Source organism: Oxyura jamaicensis, chromosome 25 (assembly GCF_011077185.1).
Source record: "Oxyura jamaicensis isolate SHBP4307 breed ruddy duck chromosome 25, BPBGC_Ojam_1.0, whole genome shotgun sequence".
Taxonomy (NCBI): domain Eukaryota; kingdom Metazoa; phylum Chordata; class Aves; order Anseriformes; family Anatidae; genus Oxyura; species Oxyura jamaicensis.
Window position 1 is genome coordinate 1,844,685 of NC_048917.1, and position 18,590 is coordinate 1,863,274.

At 43.1% G+C, this 18,590-nt stretch overlaps 2 protein-coding genes and 1 long non-coding RNA gene across 4 annotated transcripts in view; 2 read left to right on the top strand and 1 right to left on the bottom strand.

Moving 5' to 3' along the window:
- On the top strand, positions 1-1,908 carry LOC118178305. The gene is made up of 2 exons (XR_004756118.1): positions 1-32; positions 1,007-1,908. It is a non-coding gene; the product is annotated as an uncharacterized LOC118178305 (long non-coding RNA).
- An 8,527-nt stretch (positions 1,909-10,435) lies between these two features.
- LOC118178322 (feather keratin 4-like) lies at positions 10,436-12,449 on the top strand. Its single transcript, XM_035346748.1, has 2 exons — positions 10,436-10,526; positions 11,656-12,449. The coding sequence occupies exon 2, from the start codon at positions 11,677-11,679 to the stop codon at positions 12,031-12,033; it is 357 nt and encodes a 118-aa protein (XP_035202639.1). The 5' UTR covers positions 10,436-10,526; positions 11,656-11,676; the 3' UTR covers positions 12,034-12,449.
- Positions 12,450-16,383: 3,934 nt separating this feature from the next.
- LOC118178321 (scale keratin-like) overlaps positions 16,384-18,590 on the bottom strand; it is a 2,992-nt gene continuing 785 nt past the window's right edge. For both annotated transcript variants that reach the window (XM_035346747.1, XM_035346746.1), the window contains one exon: positions 16,384-17,240. In XM_035346747.1, coding sequence (XP_035202638.1) covers positions 16,824-17,219 — 396 coding nt within the window. In that variant the 5' untranslated portion in view covers positions 17,220-17,240 and the 3' untranslated portion in view covers positions 16,384-16,823. The remainder of the gene's footprint in view (positions 17,241-18,590) is intronic.

Consider the following 18,590-nt stretch of genomic DNA (forward strand, 5'->3'; position numbering starts at 1 on the left):
CAGCTTCTCCTGACTTCTCCTCCAGGACTCAAGTAAGTTTCAAATTCTCTGTGCTTTTTTGATATGCTCTTCTAATGATAATTCTAACTGAATCCTACATGGATGTCTGCTGTTTCAGTGATGGGGCCAGCAGGTCACAGATCCTGCTGAGGACCTGGGGTTGGTATTGCTCAGTTTCTTGAGGGATTCTCACAGATCTTGTTAAGTCTGAGCTTTGAGCATTTTGAGACTTCAGTTCCTAAAACTAGTGTAGAGGCTAGCTGCAGCCTAATCTTGGATTTAGTAGAAAGTTAAGCTCAGTTCTGAAGCCCTGTGTGAGAAGGTGCTCTTAAATTTTTATTGCTGTCATGCTTAGTGTTTTTAATTTGGAATTGCCTAATCACTTCACCTGCTTAAATAAAAAATGTCTAGTTCTAATTACACCTAGGTCCTATCTTTGAGAAGTCCTGCACTGAACTGGTGTAGAAAGGTCCCTTGCTGTACAAACAACAATTTTAATCTTTAGGACTAGAGACCTTTAAACCTTTGATAAAAGTGCCAACTGCTGCAATTGGGTAGCTGTAAGCAGGAGTGCAGAGAATCCTGTCCTGCAGGTCAGCTACTGAAGAAAGGGTGCTGGGTGAGATGACTACTGGTCTCCTGAAGTACAGACATGTCTATGCTCCTTTATAAGGGAAGGAAATGCAGCTGAACCTGGCACTGCTTATGATGTAGCCCTTATAGACTTGTTCTAGCACACCAAGTATAGACATGGCAAAAGTATAACTTGTTTGATGTACTCAGGGTGGTTAGAAAGAGATGAGAGTTTGGCAAGTAGAGAGGATAAATATAACTCAAGCAGTGTGACTAAAAGATGGGAAAAGAGCCTGGAAAAGAGCCTTGTCATCTCTGCTCAAGACATTACTCAACCATATAGCACCTTCATCAAATACACCTGAGCACACACAAATCTCTGTCCAGCTAGCCACTTATTTTACATGTATTTCTCTGTCTTCCTGTGTTTCAGATCCACTTCCATTGCAGAATCATGTCTTCCTACAGACAGCTGTGCAACTACCAGAGCTTCAACCCATGTGAGGTGGCCTGCCCGCAGCCCCTCGCCAGCGCCTGGAACGAGCCGTGCATCACATCATGTGGTGACTCCAGGGCAGTGGTCTACCCACCCCCTGTTGTCATCACTTTTCCTGGGCCAATTCTCAGCTCCTGCCCTCAGGAAAGCATAGTGGGATCCTCAGCACCAGCTGGCATTTGGAGCTCACTTGGCTATGGCGAATCTCATGGCTACAGAGGTTCTCTGGTTTATGGGGAATCACAGGGGAGCAAATTCTCATACCCTTATTGCTCTCAGAGGTTCAGAAGCTACCACTTTAGGAAGAGCGAGCCCTGCCAAACCCAGCAAGAATATACTTGCACCAAGAGCAGTCAGGATAGTGAATGCAAGATCCAAACTCAAGCATAAGATGACGAAGAGAAGTTTCTAAGATGCTGGCTTAAAGAGTCTGAATCTTGTTAACATTTTATATTTGTGCTCATATCTGCTTCTGTACTTCTTCCTCCTTCGTTATAACCATGCCCTTCTATTCTTGTGGTCCAGATTTTCAAATGCATTAATATTGCTTCTACATTCAGTCCTATATTTTACTCTAAGCGTAATCGAAGAGTTGTGATACTCTCACCTGGCACTGCCTGATGTTCATCAGGAGCTATGTTAAGGGATGAAAACTGGACTACCCCATCACACTTACAGCTACAGAAGAAGAAAAGAACACTGTGCTTGAAATGAAGTTTCCTGAACAAGAAGCCTCATTTGTTAGAGCCTCATATTCTCCAGTTTCTGTATAAACATTTTTTTTCCTATTGTAAACCCTCCTGCTTTATCTCCTATTAAAAAGTCATGCTGCATTATAATATTAGCATTCTAGTTTTCTTTTCTACCTGTTTTATAAGGCAACATGGTTGAAAGAATCTCCTGCACAAAACATTGGTGCTTCCATTCTAGTTAAGTCCCATAGCTGGGGGGAAACAAAGACCCTAAATAATCAATAGCATCATGCTGGTCTTCTTCTCAACCATGAGTTTTCCCATACTGTTGTTTGCTTTATCCCTTGTACTTCTAGAAAACTACCAGGGACAGAAAGCAATAGAGGGAATGGAAAGGAGATGTACCACAGTTTTCATGCCCGGACACAGCATAATCAAAGAGAATAGGACACTTACTGTGAGACAGGAGCTAGCTAAGCACCCTGGCACAATGTGCAGCAGAGGTGCAGATTTGATCTCCCAGTACACTTACCCTTAAGATAGTGAACTAAAAGACCCCAGATCTTGAAATTAAGCAGAATTCTGATGAGAAAAACAAGGTACCATACACTGCTCTACTAAATAGATTTAATGTAATAGCAAGCTACATCTGAGAGGTTGCTTAGCTAAATGCACTATTTATTGCTTCCAGCTGGTCCCTGAGCACTGCTGGATCACTGCTCCCTACTTTCTGAGAACTTTCTGCACCTGATTCACTTTAATGTAGCTTTTTCTTTGTCATCTTAGCTATTCTCAGTAATACGAGTTTGTTGACCTTCCTCAGTTTCCAACTTATGCTCCTTATTTCTTAGGTTTCTGCTAGGATAGTCCTATTCTCTGCACAATAAGAAGCTAAGCTAGTAAAACATATCTGCTGTTGGTTAATTGCAATCCTAGTTGAGGTAGTTCTATGATCTCAGAAAACTGGCTATGAACATACAGAACAGGGAAAAGGATTCAAGTTTCCTGTATCTCAGACTTGGGTTTCATTGTTAGATAACTTTTTGTCTCTGGGAAGCTACCTCTGCTGCTGTGCCCCATGTAATTTTCCCTCTTCACTTCTCTATGTTACATAGAGCTATAATAAGCTAATATTCATTTTCTGTTACTCTGTTATATGTAATTAGAATAGTTCTGGTTTAAAACAAACAATAATAATAATAATAATAATAAATGCAGAGGAAGTAGGGTTGAACTATACTGGCTATTTAGAACTTCACAATAGTCCTGAAAAGTTTAACTAAGGGCCGGGCAGTTTTCTCACACCTGGCTCCTTGTAAAGATTAAATCACATACGCAGGCAAGCCTAGCATGTTGTAAGCAGAGTTTCCTGATGAATGAATCCATAGGCATTAAATAAACACTAGGTCTGTGAGAGCATAATATTAATCTCACTAATCTCCAAGATAAGAGGATGGTTTGGTTCAATTGGTTTGCAGAGACTGCAGTATCCCAAAACAGAAAGCAAACACATATAGTATTTGGATGCAATCATAAGTGTTTATTGGAAGCAAGAACTACACAGGTTAAGCAAAGTAAAGGAAAGTGTACAAGATGGACCTTGGTGTTTGACAAACAGGACAATTTAGTAATCTACATTAAAAGTGTTCAATGCAGTGCTCTTCCTTGCAGTTCAAGGTTCAGATGGGAAGGACAAATCACAGTGCAAAGTCACATCTGTGAATCTTTCATATATTAAACATCTGGTTATCAAAATAAAATAAAAAAATGACTAAAGAAATAATGCATGGGGGGGGGGGGGGGGGGCCCCAAATTAAAAACATACACTCAAATTGGTTTCAATGATACTAGTGTTTTATTGCTCTAACATTGAGGAACATGTTTTGCTTAGTCAAGACTCAGATTTCTAAGAATGGAAAAGAAGCATTTTCACAGCAGAAACATCAAAAGAAATAGATCAGAAGAAAGCCATGGGTGCTGAGTAGCACCCACAGGTCCCAGAGGATTAGCTGGAGTCATGGGTGACCAGGGCTTGGGGGAGCTCCTCAGTTCAGATGCACAGCCACGTCTCGCCGTCGGTTCCTCGCTGTTTCTCCAGCCATCCACACCCTCTGCGGGGCTCAGCAGGGCCAGCAGCCCTTGTAGGGATACCTCCTGGACTGCTGGGAGAAGGAGGAGGAGGAGGAGGAGAAGCCCCCATAGGGGAAGGAGCCCTGCAGAGCCCTGGGCTGGACCAGCCCCAGCTCCAGTGGGGCTGAGCTGCCCACAAAGCTCTCCTGAGGGCAGGAGCTGAGGATGGGGCCCGGGAAGGTGATGACCACGGGTGGGGGGTACACCACGGCACGGGAGTCCCCACAGGAGGTGACACAGGGCTGGCTGCAGGCGTCAGCGTACGGCTGCGGGCAGGTCACCTCACAGGGGGGGAAGCAGCGGGAGCTGAGCTGCTGGTTGTGGTAGGACATCCTTCGGGCAGGGAGGTGAACCTGCAAGGTGATAGGAGCCTGAGTCAGCCCGGAGCCACCGTGGGGACCTCCCAGGAAACCCCACCAGGCTCCGTGCACCTCATGCTGCCAAGGTGGCCAACAAGCTGGAGATTGCCCATCACCAAGTTTTGCAGCAAATCCAACTGCATCTACTAAAGTCAGTAAGAGGAGCACATTTTCAAGGGAAGAGAGGCATAAGGATGTCAAGACAAAGAGAGAGTATTTGTCAAAGATTCTCTTAAACATTTCCTAGCGCAATGCTCTAAGTTAGAAATGTCATACTTACTCAAAGCACCAAAGAGGAGAAGTCAAGAGCAGCTGTCTGATGTGAGCCGTCTGTGTTGTGAGCCCTTTTTATACCATTTCTTGAGCTGCCCACTGAGTCTCTTACACCTCGTGAACAAAATCTTAATTAGTGCACAAACACACAGATTACACATCACTCCTCATTCACGCTAATGGTTTCCTCACTGTTAAGAAATATTACTCAGCCCAGGGTTTCCTCAGCGTTCTTCCTTCTAAGAAGTCATCTGTTAGACTTCCCTTAATTTGCAATATTTCTCTTTGTTTGTTTTATCTTAGAGCTATTGAAGTTTCTGTATCAGAAGCTGTTTTCATACACTGTATTCATTATTGTGTTTTAACTCCAGATATCTTGTTACTTTCCGGGGACCATTATTAATTTTTCCATGGAAATGTAAAGGGATATGGAAAGCTTTAATCCCTTTCTTTTCCTGATGCAGGTCAGTGATGATCCACTGAATCACTGAGAACACTGCAAACATCCAAGTGATTTGCAACATTGCAACAGTCTCCTGTAGGATGTAAGATTTTTGTGCTCAGCACAAACCGATGGACACGCTCGTTCCCCTCTTGGTAATGGAGCCAGGTGGTTGCAATGCAGATGTGACACACCACAATGCAACATTGCTTACCCCAAAGCAGAGTACCAGTTCTGAGAGCAGGAGTGCTGTCAGCTCTGCTGATGTTTTTTATTGCCCTGATGAGAAAAAAAAATGGAAGTCACACGAGATTGTGCTAATATGATTGTCTTGCTCTTTTTGACATCCAAGCTCAAAAAAAAAAAAAAGAAGAAAAAAAGCCAGAAAAAAAATAATAACAAAAAATCACTATTTTAACAGTTACTGGAGGTTTTTGCTCACATCAGACACAGGCTTACAGTACTGCTGCAGCCAGAAGGATGTGCTAGCCAGGTTTGTGGTCCAAAGGTTTCAGAGGGACGTGGGAGGGAATGTGTAGTGTTCAGGGGCAAAATAAATCACAGCAGATCTTCAATAATTAGTTAAAAAAATCGCCTCTGTGCTTTAGTGTGTTCTATCAGACCTGCAGGGAATAGCCAGAATGAGAAACAAGGCAGGTAGAATCAATATACCATCTTTAGTCTAGGTATAGGCCCTACCATGCTTTACCTTAACATCAGCAAGGATTTAAGAGAAGACATTGAATCCATGGAGCATTGCACCACTTGTGATACTGAAGAGTGTGTGAAAAATGCTGGCTTAGTGGAGCAATTGCATAAGTAAGTTTTCCAGCATATTTAGAATGTAAGGAAAATCAGCAAAGCGTTTCAGGAAGTGAAGCTGTTTCAAAGTTTAAAGAAGAAACAAGAGGGTGTAGGAAGAAACTGATAATTGACCAGACAAAGAGTGAATCAAGCAATCATAGGAGCCTGGGGAGTGCCAAGTACTGTTGTGTTTTGCAACAAAATAAACATGAAACACACAGGATGTCTCAACCCCCCCCAGGCAAACCAGCGGATGGTATATAAGGGCTCCTGGCTCAGCAGCCCTCAGACCACAGCTCTCCGCTTCTCCACCTTGTTGATCTGAGTAAGTCTGATCCCTTAACCCTCCTTTATCTCCCTAGGAACAGTGGGTTTGGGGTGTTCTTATCCAACTCCTGAACTGCAGCACTGTCAGTCCCTAGCTTTGTGTGAAAACCTTTTCTTGGGTATTCTCACCGGCAAACTGGGGGGGTTCCAGTGTGGGCTGCAGGGGCTCAAGAATGAGTGGGGTCAGCCTGTATGCTTTTTGATTTGAGCTCAGGGATTTGCTGCACCTGGCCGTGGGTTCCCAGCTACCTTGAGCAGCATGAGGTGCACGGAGCCTGGTGGGGTTTCCTGGGAGGTCCCCACGGTGGCTCCAGGCTGATTCAGGCTCCTATCACCTTGCAGGTTCACCTCCCTGCCCGAAGGATGTCCTACCTCAACCAGCAGCTCAGCTCCCGCTGCTTCCCCCCCTGTGAGGTGACCTGCCCGCAGCCCTACGCTGACGCCTGCAGCCAGCCCTGTGTCACCTCCTGTGGGGACTCCCGTGCCGTGGTGTACCCCCCACCCGTGGTCATCACCTTCCCGGGCCCCATCCTCAGCTCCTGCCCTCAGGAGAGCTTTGTGGGCAGCTCAGCCCCACTGGAGCTGGGGCTGGTCCAGCCCAGGGCTCTGCAGGGCTCCTTCCCCTATGGGGGCTTCTCCTCCTCCTCCTCCTCCTTCTCCCAGCAGTCCAGGAGGTATCCCTACAAGGGCTGCTGGCCCTGCTGAGCCCCGCAGAGGGTGTGGATGGCTGGAGAAACAGTGGGGAACCGACGGCGAGACGTGGCTGTGCATCTGAACTGAGGAGCTCCCCCAAGCCCTGGTCACCCATGACTCCAGCTAATCCTCTGGGACCTGTGGGTGCTGCTCAGCACCCATGGGAACTTCTCTTCTGATTGCCTTTCTTATGATCTTTTTGCTTTTGATGTTGCCACTGTGAACATACACTGGTTTCTCAAACTTTGTCTTTTCCATCTTCATAGGCCAGAGGCAGAGCAATAGGGGTTAGGAAGTGAGCGATTTGTTATTTAGCCTGTCTGAGAACACATGTACTGATTTTCTGGTTTTGTGTTTAACCTTGAAGATGTAACAGAACTCATGTTAGGAAAGTTACTTTGCTCTCCAGGTAGGTTTTATCATCAGCAAAGCCTTTCTGTATATTCCAGAGCAGAACTTGGCTGAAAAAATTAGTTCTGTCACAGGAAAGAAAATGTACCTTGTGTGAAATGCTCAGTGCTTGTTGATGAAGTGTTTATAATCTTGTTGGAGAAACTGGAAGCATTCTTTCACTTTTTGTGGTTTATTATTGTAAATGCCATTTCTTGTTCTAAATAAAAAATCATACTGCATCCTACCATTGGCATTTTGCTTTTGTTTTTCTTCCCATGCTCTTCACACCTCTCTCCCTTATATCCATCCCTTATATAAATGGTGATTATAAGCCCTCATACAAACACAAGGCTACCATAAGTCATGTGCAATGCATAATTTCTCCCCTTCCCAGCCACTGGAACCAGAATTATCATCTTACAATAGTGAATGTCATCACAGAATTCCCTTTGTGCTGGGAAGTATGTGTGCCTCAGGACTCAGCTAAAAAATATATATGCTGAGTGTGGTTATTTGGGTTAGAATATATCAACATTTAGTATAGGTCTATTTTTATGTTCAGATAAATATTGCCACTTTACTATTGTCCTCACTTTGCACCATCACTGTGCACAAGGTGCTAGCTGAATCTTACTCACTGTATGTTTTGCAGATAATGCCGAGATTATTGTGTCATAGGACATATGGGAATATAGCCTAGAAGGACTTTAATAACAGACTGTGTTAAGGTGGCGCCTGTGCCTCATTAGGCTATTAGGGTTTTATTCTACTTATATCAGACAAAATAATCTGTTGTTACACAGTTAAATCAACAGAATTATACAAGCACTTCTGATAATTAAGGATGATTTAAAAGTTCCAGACTTGCATCATTAATTCTGATCTGGAAAGGGCACCGCAATTATCATGACAAGTTGAGGGTATGCCAGTACTTCAGCCCAGAGATGTGAATTCTCCTCCTCCTCCTCCTCTGGCAGTGCCTGAGCTAACTCAGGTTTACTCCACGCGAGTCACACTCTCCACGAAGCCACAAGAGTGCAGTGCTGAGTCCTCTTATCCCTATGAATGTTTATCTTGCAGTCCAAGGTAGGCTTTGTGGCCATCCCAGCCACAGTCTGATGTGGCCACAAGAGCAGTCATGATTTTGGGCTTGAATTATAGTCATGCCGAGGCATAAGAATTATTTGTAAAGCACTTAGAAATATTTGTGCTCAAACACAAAGTGCTACTCAACCCCTTCTCCTTAGCAATTGCTTCTTTTCTTTTGCATTTCCCTTCTCTCTTTCAGGTGGCTCATCCAAGTGTGCTGTTATGTGACTCCTCCTAGGGTGTAGTAGACATGCCCTTGCAACCTGGGTGTGCTGTATTACCAGACGAGACAAATTCCACCCACACTGTATGAGATGCGCTCTCAGATGGATGATTCCATAACCATCCACCATGGGCTTGGAAGAATCATACAGAGATATCTGGGCATCATGAGCAGAGTTAAGATTTCAATTAGAAACTGGAATGAAAGGTGTCTGTTTGTTATTCTTGTGGTGGCACTTCATGCCAGCCAGGAAGAATTTTCAGTTGCTCTTGTAATTCAATAATTCAGAGTCAATTCATGGAAGTTTTTGCAGATACATCTCAACATCTTTTTTGATGGTGTTACGATATTTTTTTTTGATATAGAAAAAAATGTTATGCTAATTTAGTAAGCGTGCTTGCTGATAGTTCACATCAAATAGGTGTTCCACAGGGGTATTGTCATCTGACATACAATGAATCTGTGCAGATGTATTCCATGTGTCATGCTAACTTTGCTTTTCAAAGAGCTATTTGTCTCTGAATATTTTTCTGTAATGTATTTGCACTGGCCAAAATCACTGAATGGTTCAGGTCAGTGAAACACACAAAACTTCCATTATATAGGAAAAAGCATAAAGACAGGAATCTAGACCCTGATTTGTGGGTCCATAAAATTATAAAATTAAAGCATGTGGCTGTCACCCTAAATATCATGAGTCAAGCGAAGAACTTTGGGGTGTCAGCAGTATCGATAGATCGTACTACGTAGCTTTCTCTGCCCTGTCAGGAGAGCAGGATGGATAGGAGAGGGATGCATCTCTAAGAACGTGATTCATTTGCAGGTAGCACCATCCCTGTCATCACCCATTTCCAGACAAAGTGAAACCAGGCGTGGTTCAGGAAGGAAGAGGAGACCAGGTGGGTTGTTTGCCCAAAACATGTTCCCTCCTTCCTCCTTTTGTTTCTATTCCTGTTTTTTGTTTATCGTAGTCTTTCACTATCAGTAGCATAAAGGGCATCTCCATAGGCAGTGCTGGGAAACACTGAGAGAAATCCCAAGGCATCCCTGGGACAGAGGTTTCCCCAGCCTTCCTTGCAAGCGTCACCTGTACAGCCTTACACTGTTGTATTGCAAACAGTTACCAAGTGCAGGTGGGCAAACTGGAACACAAATTGCATTTTGGAACAGGAGTCTGAAAGTTATTCAAACTCAGGCAGCAACCTTCAATTCCCCAGAAGGAGCTGGATTTCAGAGGCGAAGAACACGCCTTCTTGAGGATAAAAATAAGCTATTATAAATTATATCAACGTGAACACATGAAATGCATACATTCTATTGAAAATAATTTCACTAGTAAATAACTGAAGAACTGAAGACAGGGTGCTAGATCAGAGGAACAGATCTGCTGAAATAAGCACCAGTCTTCTGCATCAGCTGAAACTGGACTTGAGATTTCAGCCCAAGGTTTTCCTAGGGTGATGCACAGTTTCACGTGGTCTTGGAAGGTGCAGATAGAGTTTAATGTGTCTTATATCAGTCATGGGAAATAATGTGCGTGGGTATGATGGAATAAATTGCACAATGCCCCCTTATTGGAAGATGATTTGGAAAAGTGGTGTGGTATCCCGGCTATGTCACTATATTCTGTTTATGGATAAACTTCTGAGCAATCTTTGGTCTATGAGGCATTCAGAGAAATAGAGGGGAAATAAAACAATTAAAAGAAGACAGATTCATTGTGGAATGAGGAAAAAAAAAAAAGTACTGAAAGGAATTTAGCACTTGAAGATTAATGAGGAAAGGCTTCATACGGCTTTGTCTGTCAGAGTAATAATGACAAGAACACAGTACTAATCACTGTCACTGAGCAAAATAATTGCATTATCTGGGGCAGTTACAGGTGGAGTGAATTTTTGTTTGATAATGCATTAGGACATCATACATGAAGAATGTCTCACATCCTCCCGATTGCCTAAGAAAAGACATAAAAGTGCTCATAGTGCTGGGCTGCTCTAACCATTTCTCTTTACCTGCTCTTTGCCGTGGAGGGGTAAGTCTGAGCCTTTTTCCTTACTGCTATTTTGATATTGCTGTAGCAATATAGGACTTTGACACAAAACTATAATTTAAATAAATGTTTAAAATTTTTGAAACTTTCTTTCAGCATGAGCTGTTTCCTACTTACTTAATGGCATGCTGTAAAAAGACAGGAAAAGAATTTTCAGAGCAGCTGATAGTTTAGGATATGTGAATTTATGTATAGTGAGATGTACTGAATTCCTATGTCCTTCAGCCTGACAATTCTTCCTTTAGGAATCTGCCTTATTTTGTACACTTGCAATGGTGACTACCAAAAAAAAATTAACTCCGGCTCTGAAACTGAGCAAGGAAGCCACCATTAGCTATATTTTCTTTTCTTGTTCCTTGCAATTATTTCTGAATTAATTTGAAGGCTGCCAGGCATCACTTTATGTAGTTGTTACAGTCAGGATGTTGCTCCTACTCTTTATTTCCAGCCTTTCATATTACGGGTTTTAGTAGGGCAGGGTGGAGATCTAGAGTAGCTGCAAGGTGATTGCAGGGGAATCTTGATGCAAGCTGTAGCATCTGCAGGGCTCTGGAATAGCACTGTCACTGACAATCAGGCTTGCCCAAATTTTAACTCCGTCTCTCCTGTTACCTCACCAAATGGCTCTGGGCAATGCATTCACTTCTCAGCCTCAGTTACCTCTTCCTTAAAGCTGGAAAAACAATGACTTGCCTCATGCAGATGCTGCAATGATTACAGGTGATGCAGAGGATGCTACTACGTAAGTGCTAGCTGGTATTGCTGTTCTTTTCTGCAGATATTTATAAAAAATGGTCAAGTGTCACAGAATTCAGATGCACAAAGGGGTGGCAGAAAAGTGAAATAGTAGATAGGGGGATAGCTCAAGTACAAATACACATTTTCTTTGCTCATTAATGATGTTTTTAGGTACTAAATCAGGACCGAGAAGTAACAGAGATTGTTTTGGGAAAGGAAAAGGGCATGAAAAGAAGATGAGAAAAGGGACAGCTGAAATCTTTATGTTCCACTTCTTCTCCCCGTCTTTCATTCTTTCTCTTCCTAGCCCAATCTCCATTATTTTGGTTCTTGATCTTTCAGTCTCATGTTACCTCGGTGTTGTGTGTTTCAGATCTGTTTCCATTCCCAGAAGATGTCTTTCTACAGACAGATGATCAGCTCCCGCTGCCTTGCACCCTGCGAGGTGACCTGCCCGCAGCCAATGGTGAATGCCTGTAACCAGCCCTGTGTTACATCCTGTGGTGATTCGAGAGCTGTGATCTACCCACCACCTGTCGTCATGACCTTCCCAGGACCCATCCTCAGCTCCTGCCCTCAGGAGAGCATCGTGGGCAGCTCAGCACCAGCTGGCTTTGGGAGCTCATTTGGATACACAAGCTCTCAGGGTCCCAGGGGCTTCTATGACTCTGGGAGCCTGTACGCTTATGGGAAGTCATATTCTTCCTATGGGTCCAGTGGCTATGGTGCCGGGAGATGCAGACCATGTTAAATGGGCAGTGAATACAATAAAAGGAACAATCACTCAGCACAGAGGAAGAAGCATCTCCACAAACTCTGTTACTGGCATGGCTTTTCTGGGGCATGAGCACCATCTCTGCACACCAGAATTACATGTATTTATCAGACTAATGATTTAATTTAGTTCTCTGATTATTCTTACCAGTGGCTCCATATAATAACATCCTAGGTATATCAGCAATCTTTGGCTTGTTGAAAGTTGGACAGCACTGTGTAAATCTTCCTCTGCTACGACAAAGAAAGAGTAATGTATGTGGAATGCACAGCCCTGGAGCAATTCTCTGCTTGAAGTCTTTAATGGGACCCTGGCAATATATTGCCTGTATTTTTCATGCTCCATCACATCTTCTCCTTCTTATTCTCTCATTAAATTGTTCTTCATCAACATTCTGAGCTTCCTGTTCTTTATTTGTCCACCATTCTTTATTTATGTACCATTCTAGCTGAGCATCAATCTTTGTAGCCAGCCGTGACGGTGTTCACATTCTTTCAACACCTAAAGTTGGAAGGTGACCAGGCCTTTTAAGCAGCAGGTAGCATAATGACTGCCTTCTGCACAAAAGTAATTTCATGCTGGATAAACATGCTTTTGTAACTCATACAACTAAGTTTGAAATTTCCTCCAGGAGAGGTGTGGTTCAATGTGTATTCGTTACATGTTAGCAAAGAAAGTTAAATACACAAGTAATTTTGAAGATCTTCCCTGTGTCTCACTACTTGCCCAAGGCTCCAATTTAATAACACCTCTTAGATTGGTTTTATGATATTTTCCATTGTTTAAAAATAGCATGTAATAATCTGTGGGTAGAACTTTCCTTTGAATGGCCAACAGGAAATTTAAACTGCATAGTGAATCTTTGCTGAAATTCTACGCATTCTTGAAGTTGCCCATTAATACTTCTGAATTCTTGGCAGCTTGAGTTAAAATAAATAATAATAATAAAAAAATCTTAAGTCTTCCCTGAAGAGCCATACATATAATTCATGTCAAATACTATTTTCCATCTCAGACTTACACCTAAATTTCAACCTACTCATAAATGACTGGATACTGGCCACGTTCAAGACTTCCCTTTGTTACACAGCAGCACAGGTCCAGGTTGCTTAGCATGTCATTTGAAGCTGTTTTTCTAGAGAGACAGTTTGCATACAATTAGCATAGCTATCAGTCATCTGGTGGTCTTCTGCCTGCACAGGGAAGAAGAGAGCATTCGGAGGCATTCACCTCCTTCCAACACTGCTCAGGGTTGCAATACCAGCCAGGGCTCTGAGGGACCAGAAGTCAGACATTGCTCAGCACTCCTACTGTTCCCTGTGTGAAACACCAGCAATGCACTGGCAAACCTCACCATGCTCCAGCAGGCTGATTCTGGGTAAAGCCCAGCGTCACGCTGGTGAAATTTGTTTAGGCAGGATCAAGCATGCGGTAAGAACTTCAAAGGGTTTGGAGGTGTGACTTCACTTGTAAAAGTACCTGAAATGAGATGAGGCTACAACGAGGTAGCCAGCCAACACCTCTTTTTTTGTGAGGATGTGTCTGAAGGCTTTGTCTTGTTTCTATGCTTCCTCTGTCCACAGTGCTCTGTATGATTATTCTTGGAGTCACACAGATGCTGTCAAAAAAGCCCACTCAGTTGCACAGGTATGCAGAGCACTAAGGCAACCAAATCAGATATTTTAAAGCCACATCACTATGGTATTGATCTCTACGAAAGAGGCTCTTTTCAATAATGGTGTCAGCAGACCTGGATGAAGATGCTTCACCTAGTATGCTACAGAAAAGACAAGCATGGGAGGCAGAGGCCGGAGTCTATGCTATAAAAAGATCATTGGAGTCAGTACCAATTGAACAGTCGACTCTAATGATTTTGAATGGCACTTGAAGACAGAGCACTTCACACCACCATTATTTGGCAGTCCCTTGGAGAGCAGGAGCTGCAGAACTGGCATTTCTGATGCTCATCTGCCAGCCTGAATTTGCATGTTAGGAGCACACACCTGAGCAAAGACAAAAGGACAGGTCTTTAACCACTTTCCATTGTTCTGCTCTGCTCCTGACCATTAGCAAACTGCCACTTCCTAAATGCACAGCAGGCTGAATTTAGATTACACTTGCACCTGGGTGTAATCACAGAAGAACACGATGAAAGATAAGAGGACTAATTTCACTAGCAGCTGGAATGCGTCTCAGGTCAGACCACGTGCAGACATGAGATGGGAGGAACACCGTCTGCTGTTTCTCCTGTTCCTGTGGAGGAGTGCTGGGATCCTGACAGTTTGTCAGCCGCTGCAACACAGGGACCACATCTGACTGAGGTCCCCCACAGGTCTTGGTCAGCCGTGGGAAGTTCAGGCTGGTGGCACTTAGTTCCAGTGACTCAGACCCCTGTTCCTCCTGCCAGCGAAACAAGTAATGACCAGAAACGGGAAGCAATAACAAATGAAATCAGGTCACTGTCTCATCTTGAACTATAGGGGTCACTACGCTCTCCTCTTATCTAAATGTGTTTATACCCTAGTACAAAGTAATGCTATCAGTAAAGGAGATGCAATTAGAAGTTGATTCATGAAGATGTTGCAAACACAGTCCAGAGAGTGTATCCTCCTCCACACTAAATTACAGCTCAAGACAGATATCTGTGGGAGTTAAGCCTCTCATATTTGATTTAAGTAGATGGATTCACTAAATATTTACTCACTACTAGATCGTAATGGTTTGTTACATGGTTCAGGCTCTCACCGCTGGTAAATGTCCTGCAGGTGCAATGGCTTAGCATAGCAGAACCAGAAATGTACCCTGCTGAATGCCAGCTTCCTTCCAGGGTTTAGACCTGGAGCAATTAGCAAACCGATCACTTACAGTCAGCCTTTCACCTGTTTTGCAGCTGGAGGATCTGAACTTGAATGTTTCAGATATTTTAAAATGTTATATCAGAGAAACCTGGAGAAATGATTTTTTTTTTTAGCTAATTCTCCCCTTTTACTTAAAAAACAATCTCAGAAATCATGTCTTGAATCTGTTAAATGTCCTTTGTCCTGTATACCACTAGTGTTGTAATGCAGTCTTTCAGCTAAAATAATCAGGAATCCATGGAAACATGTCAGTTTGATTATTTCATTTTCAGAGTTCTATCATGGGGGGAAAAAATAAAAAAAAATAAAAAAATAAAAAAAATATTGGAATATATTCCATTTTAAACACCAACAAATTGACTAACAAATGGCAGTGAGAATAGTGAACTAGACTACAGGTAAATTTGAATATTAAAATGGAAATTAGCATTACTGAAATTCTCTCCATCCTGATGTATGCCAGACAGGAATATTCCACTGTGAGCTCCTTATCCCTGCTATTTTCCTCCTCTTCCTACAGGAGATGAGAGCACCAATGAAGACCAAACCTGGAGCTAACCAGTGACATAGAAATCTGGAAGGAGAGGCTGTACATTGAATGTTAGATGGGGACATTGGAGAGAATCCAATTTTGGGCTTTACCAAGCATTTCCCATGTCACCTGGGGAGAATATTAACTAATGTTTTTCTCAGTATGGAAAGCACAGCCTTTAATCTCTGTACAAAAGATGCTTATCTGCTAAAAAGGGAAAAGAGCAAAGCTGCTCATGCTTTGCTTGTCTTGTCAGCTAACTCTGAAAGCACCTGAGGGCAGGGTTTGGCTTTACTCTTTGTTTGCATAGCACTAAACATGCCTCATTTGCAGCTTCATTACAATTAGAATTGGCTATATTACCAACAGCTCAGAAGCTCTGAGTGTCTTCTGCTCCTGATACTTACTGAACTAGTTATTTCTTAGAGGAAACAGGGATTATTCCTCTTTCCTACTGGGGCAGACAGGCTGACGATTACAAGAAGGGATGAGCATTGCATTCGCTGGTTGGAATGTCTGGAGTTAAAGCACTGCTGGGCAATGTCAGGATTGTAGGTTGAGCATTCTATTTGTGAATTTACAGGTGCAAATTTACATTTGGAAAGTCCTCTGCTGGACAATACCTCAGTGGCATTTGTGGTCATGCTGAACACAACGTGGAAATCCACAATTATCTATTTGAATGCTCATGGAAAGGCCCCACTGAAATCACGTTTAAATAACAAAAAAATAAGATACTACATTATTTCAATCCATTAACATCTTCAAAGGATGAACAGCTCCTCCTCAGGGTGTTGTTATGGAAATGTTTATGACACTGTGTAAATTCAATCTGTACTGAAAATGTTTTGTGGCAGTAATTCTCAGTTAACAGTTTGGTCCTGCCCATGGCAGAACACCACCCAGAACAGGCACCAGGGAAACCAGAAGGCTTTCTGTGATGCAACAAAACTTTAATGAGAAACAAATGCCTTTGTTTGCAAAGCAAGATATTACAGAATATGAAAAATAATAATAATAATAAAAAAGCTGTTTCCAGACAGTTTCAGAGAATGTTCAACAAACGTCCTGTTCAGAAATATTGCTGTCCTCAGCTGGCTTTCCTCTGTCTGTTGTGCCGCTCCTGGTGAAGACAGTTGCCATTACAAGGGATGCTTATATTAACAATGCTGGCCCAAAATAGCTTTTTAAAAATGGGAAAGCTGGAACAGGTGCCAACAGTGAACTAGAAACCGAAGGGAAAACCAAAAGAAGATTAAAGATCAGAAATGCTAAGTGGCAGCAGCTCCACTGCAGGGCTGCCGAAGTGCTGAACACCCATCCTCAATGCTCTGCGGTTGGGTCTTCATGAGAGACTCTTCCATGCTCTTCTGCCTTTAGCATGGCCCACAGCTGCCACGGAGGAGCCGGCTGTAGCGTCGGGAGGAGAAGGGGCTGCAGTACCCACTGCCGAGCGTGGAGAGGGCTGAGCTTCCGTAGCCGTACTGTGCTCCATATCCCAAAGAGTTCCCGTAACCATACGAGCTCCCGGGGCCGTAGAGGCCCCCCAGCCCCAGGGAGCCCCCAAAGGCGGGTGCTCCAGAGGAGCCCACCACGGCTTGCTGGGGGAAGGAGCTGAGGATGGGGCCAGGGAAGGTGACGACAACAGGGGGCGGCTGGATCACAGCTGTGGAGTCAGGGCACTGCCGGACACAGGGCTCGTTGCAGCTGTTGGCAATGGGCTGGGGGCAGGCAATGCTGCCGGTGGTGGGGCACAGGTCGTAGCAGGACATTTCTCTGCAGGGGAGGTGATCCTGAAACACAGAGCACAGAGCTGAGTAAACACAAAGCACAAGTTGTACTAGAGCACAACATTTGGTGCTGGGTTGTTGAGGAGCAAGCAAAATGATTGCCTGATGCACAGGCAAAATTAATGAGTTCACAAACGTTTTCATCAGTCATCACTGCCTTGATCTTCCTTATCCGGTAATCCCTGCAATTGTATTATCCTCCAAGCCTTCTGAAATTGCTGTTTTCTTCTTTTTTAATTTCTTTCTCTCTTTTTTTTTTTTTTTTTTTTTTTTTTTGAATTCCCTCCCAGAGGAGCAAAGCATCAGCAGTAAGTGGTACTAAAACAGAAGTTCTCCTTCCTGAGCAGTGCAGTTTGAAACCCCAGAGCTGTAAGATCTACACCAGAGCTGACTTCTTCATTGTACCAATGAGACAGAAGAGGTTTTGAGTCAGGAAACATGCAATGGAGACATAAACTCAACACTGTTTTAACTGCAGATTCCATGCTCCTTTTCTGGTCCCAGTCTACTCTTAAGCTCTCTGGGATAATTTACTTCCAGTTGTTCCTTTTTAGCTCTATGTTCCCTTAATCTTTCTAATCCCTCTGGTAAAACCCCCGAAGTATTTGAGCCCAAAGAGAGATTCATATACTTGATATATTATATAAAGCTACCCTATGAAATATTTCTGCCCACATTTCTTGTCACAGCTGTAAAATTTCATACTGAGTGTGGAGGAAATTGGTAAAATGTAAGCAGCTGATTTCCTTCATCAGATAAAAATCCAGTTTGCAAACTACAATTTCCACCTAAAGACTATTAAAGCTTGTGGCTTACCACTGCTTCCAGTAAAAAAGAGGAAATATTTTGTTCATGTAATAGCCATGCAATGCAGAGAATCAAAGCATTGAACTCAGTGTATCCAAATAGCTAATCTGGATCTGAATTTGCAAGTGGATATTTGACAAATACGCTGGATCAGACTTCCTACCTTCCTTGCTATTGTCTCTGGGGAAAATAAAGAGGGTTTAAAATAAGCAGGATTCAGTTTGTACCTATCTGTATAAATTAATGCAAACTGGGATTATTTTGCAATAAATTTCGCATGTAGATAATGCTCTTTACTCAGCTGGGTCCCTGAACAGCTTAGATTATAGCCATGTCTTTCTGATTTAGTTATTAACTGAAATGGTACAGGAGAATTCTGCATTTTAAAGCTTATGCCTTCCTCAATTTTCCATCTGCTAACAGGACAGAAATGCCAAAATATGAATAATAGTGAAATAAATGCCTCAACCTTATTTGTGACTCCTAAAGCTTGCAAATATACCAAATATACTTTAAACGGGGGGGGGGGGGGGGGGGGGGGGGGGG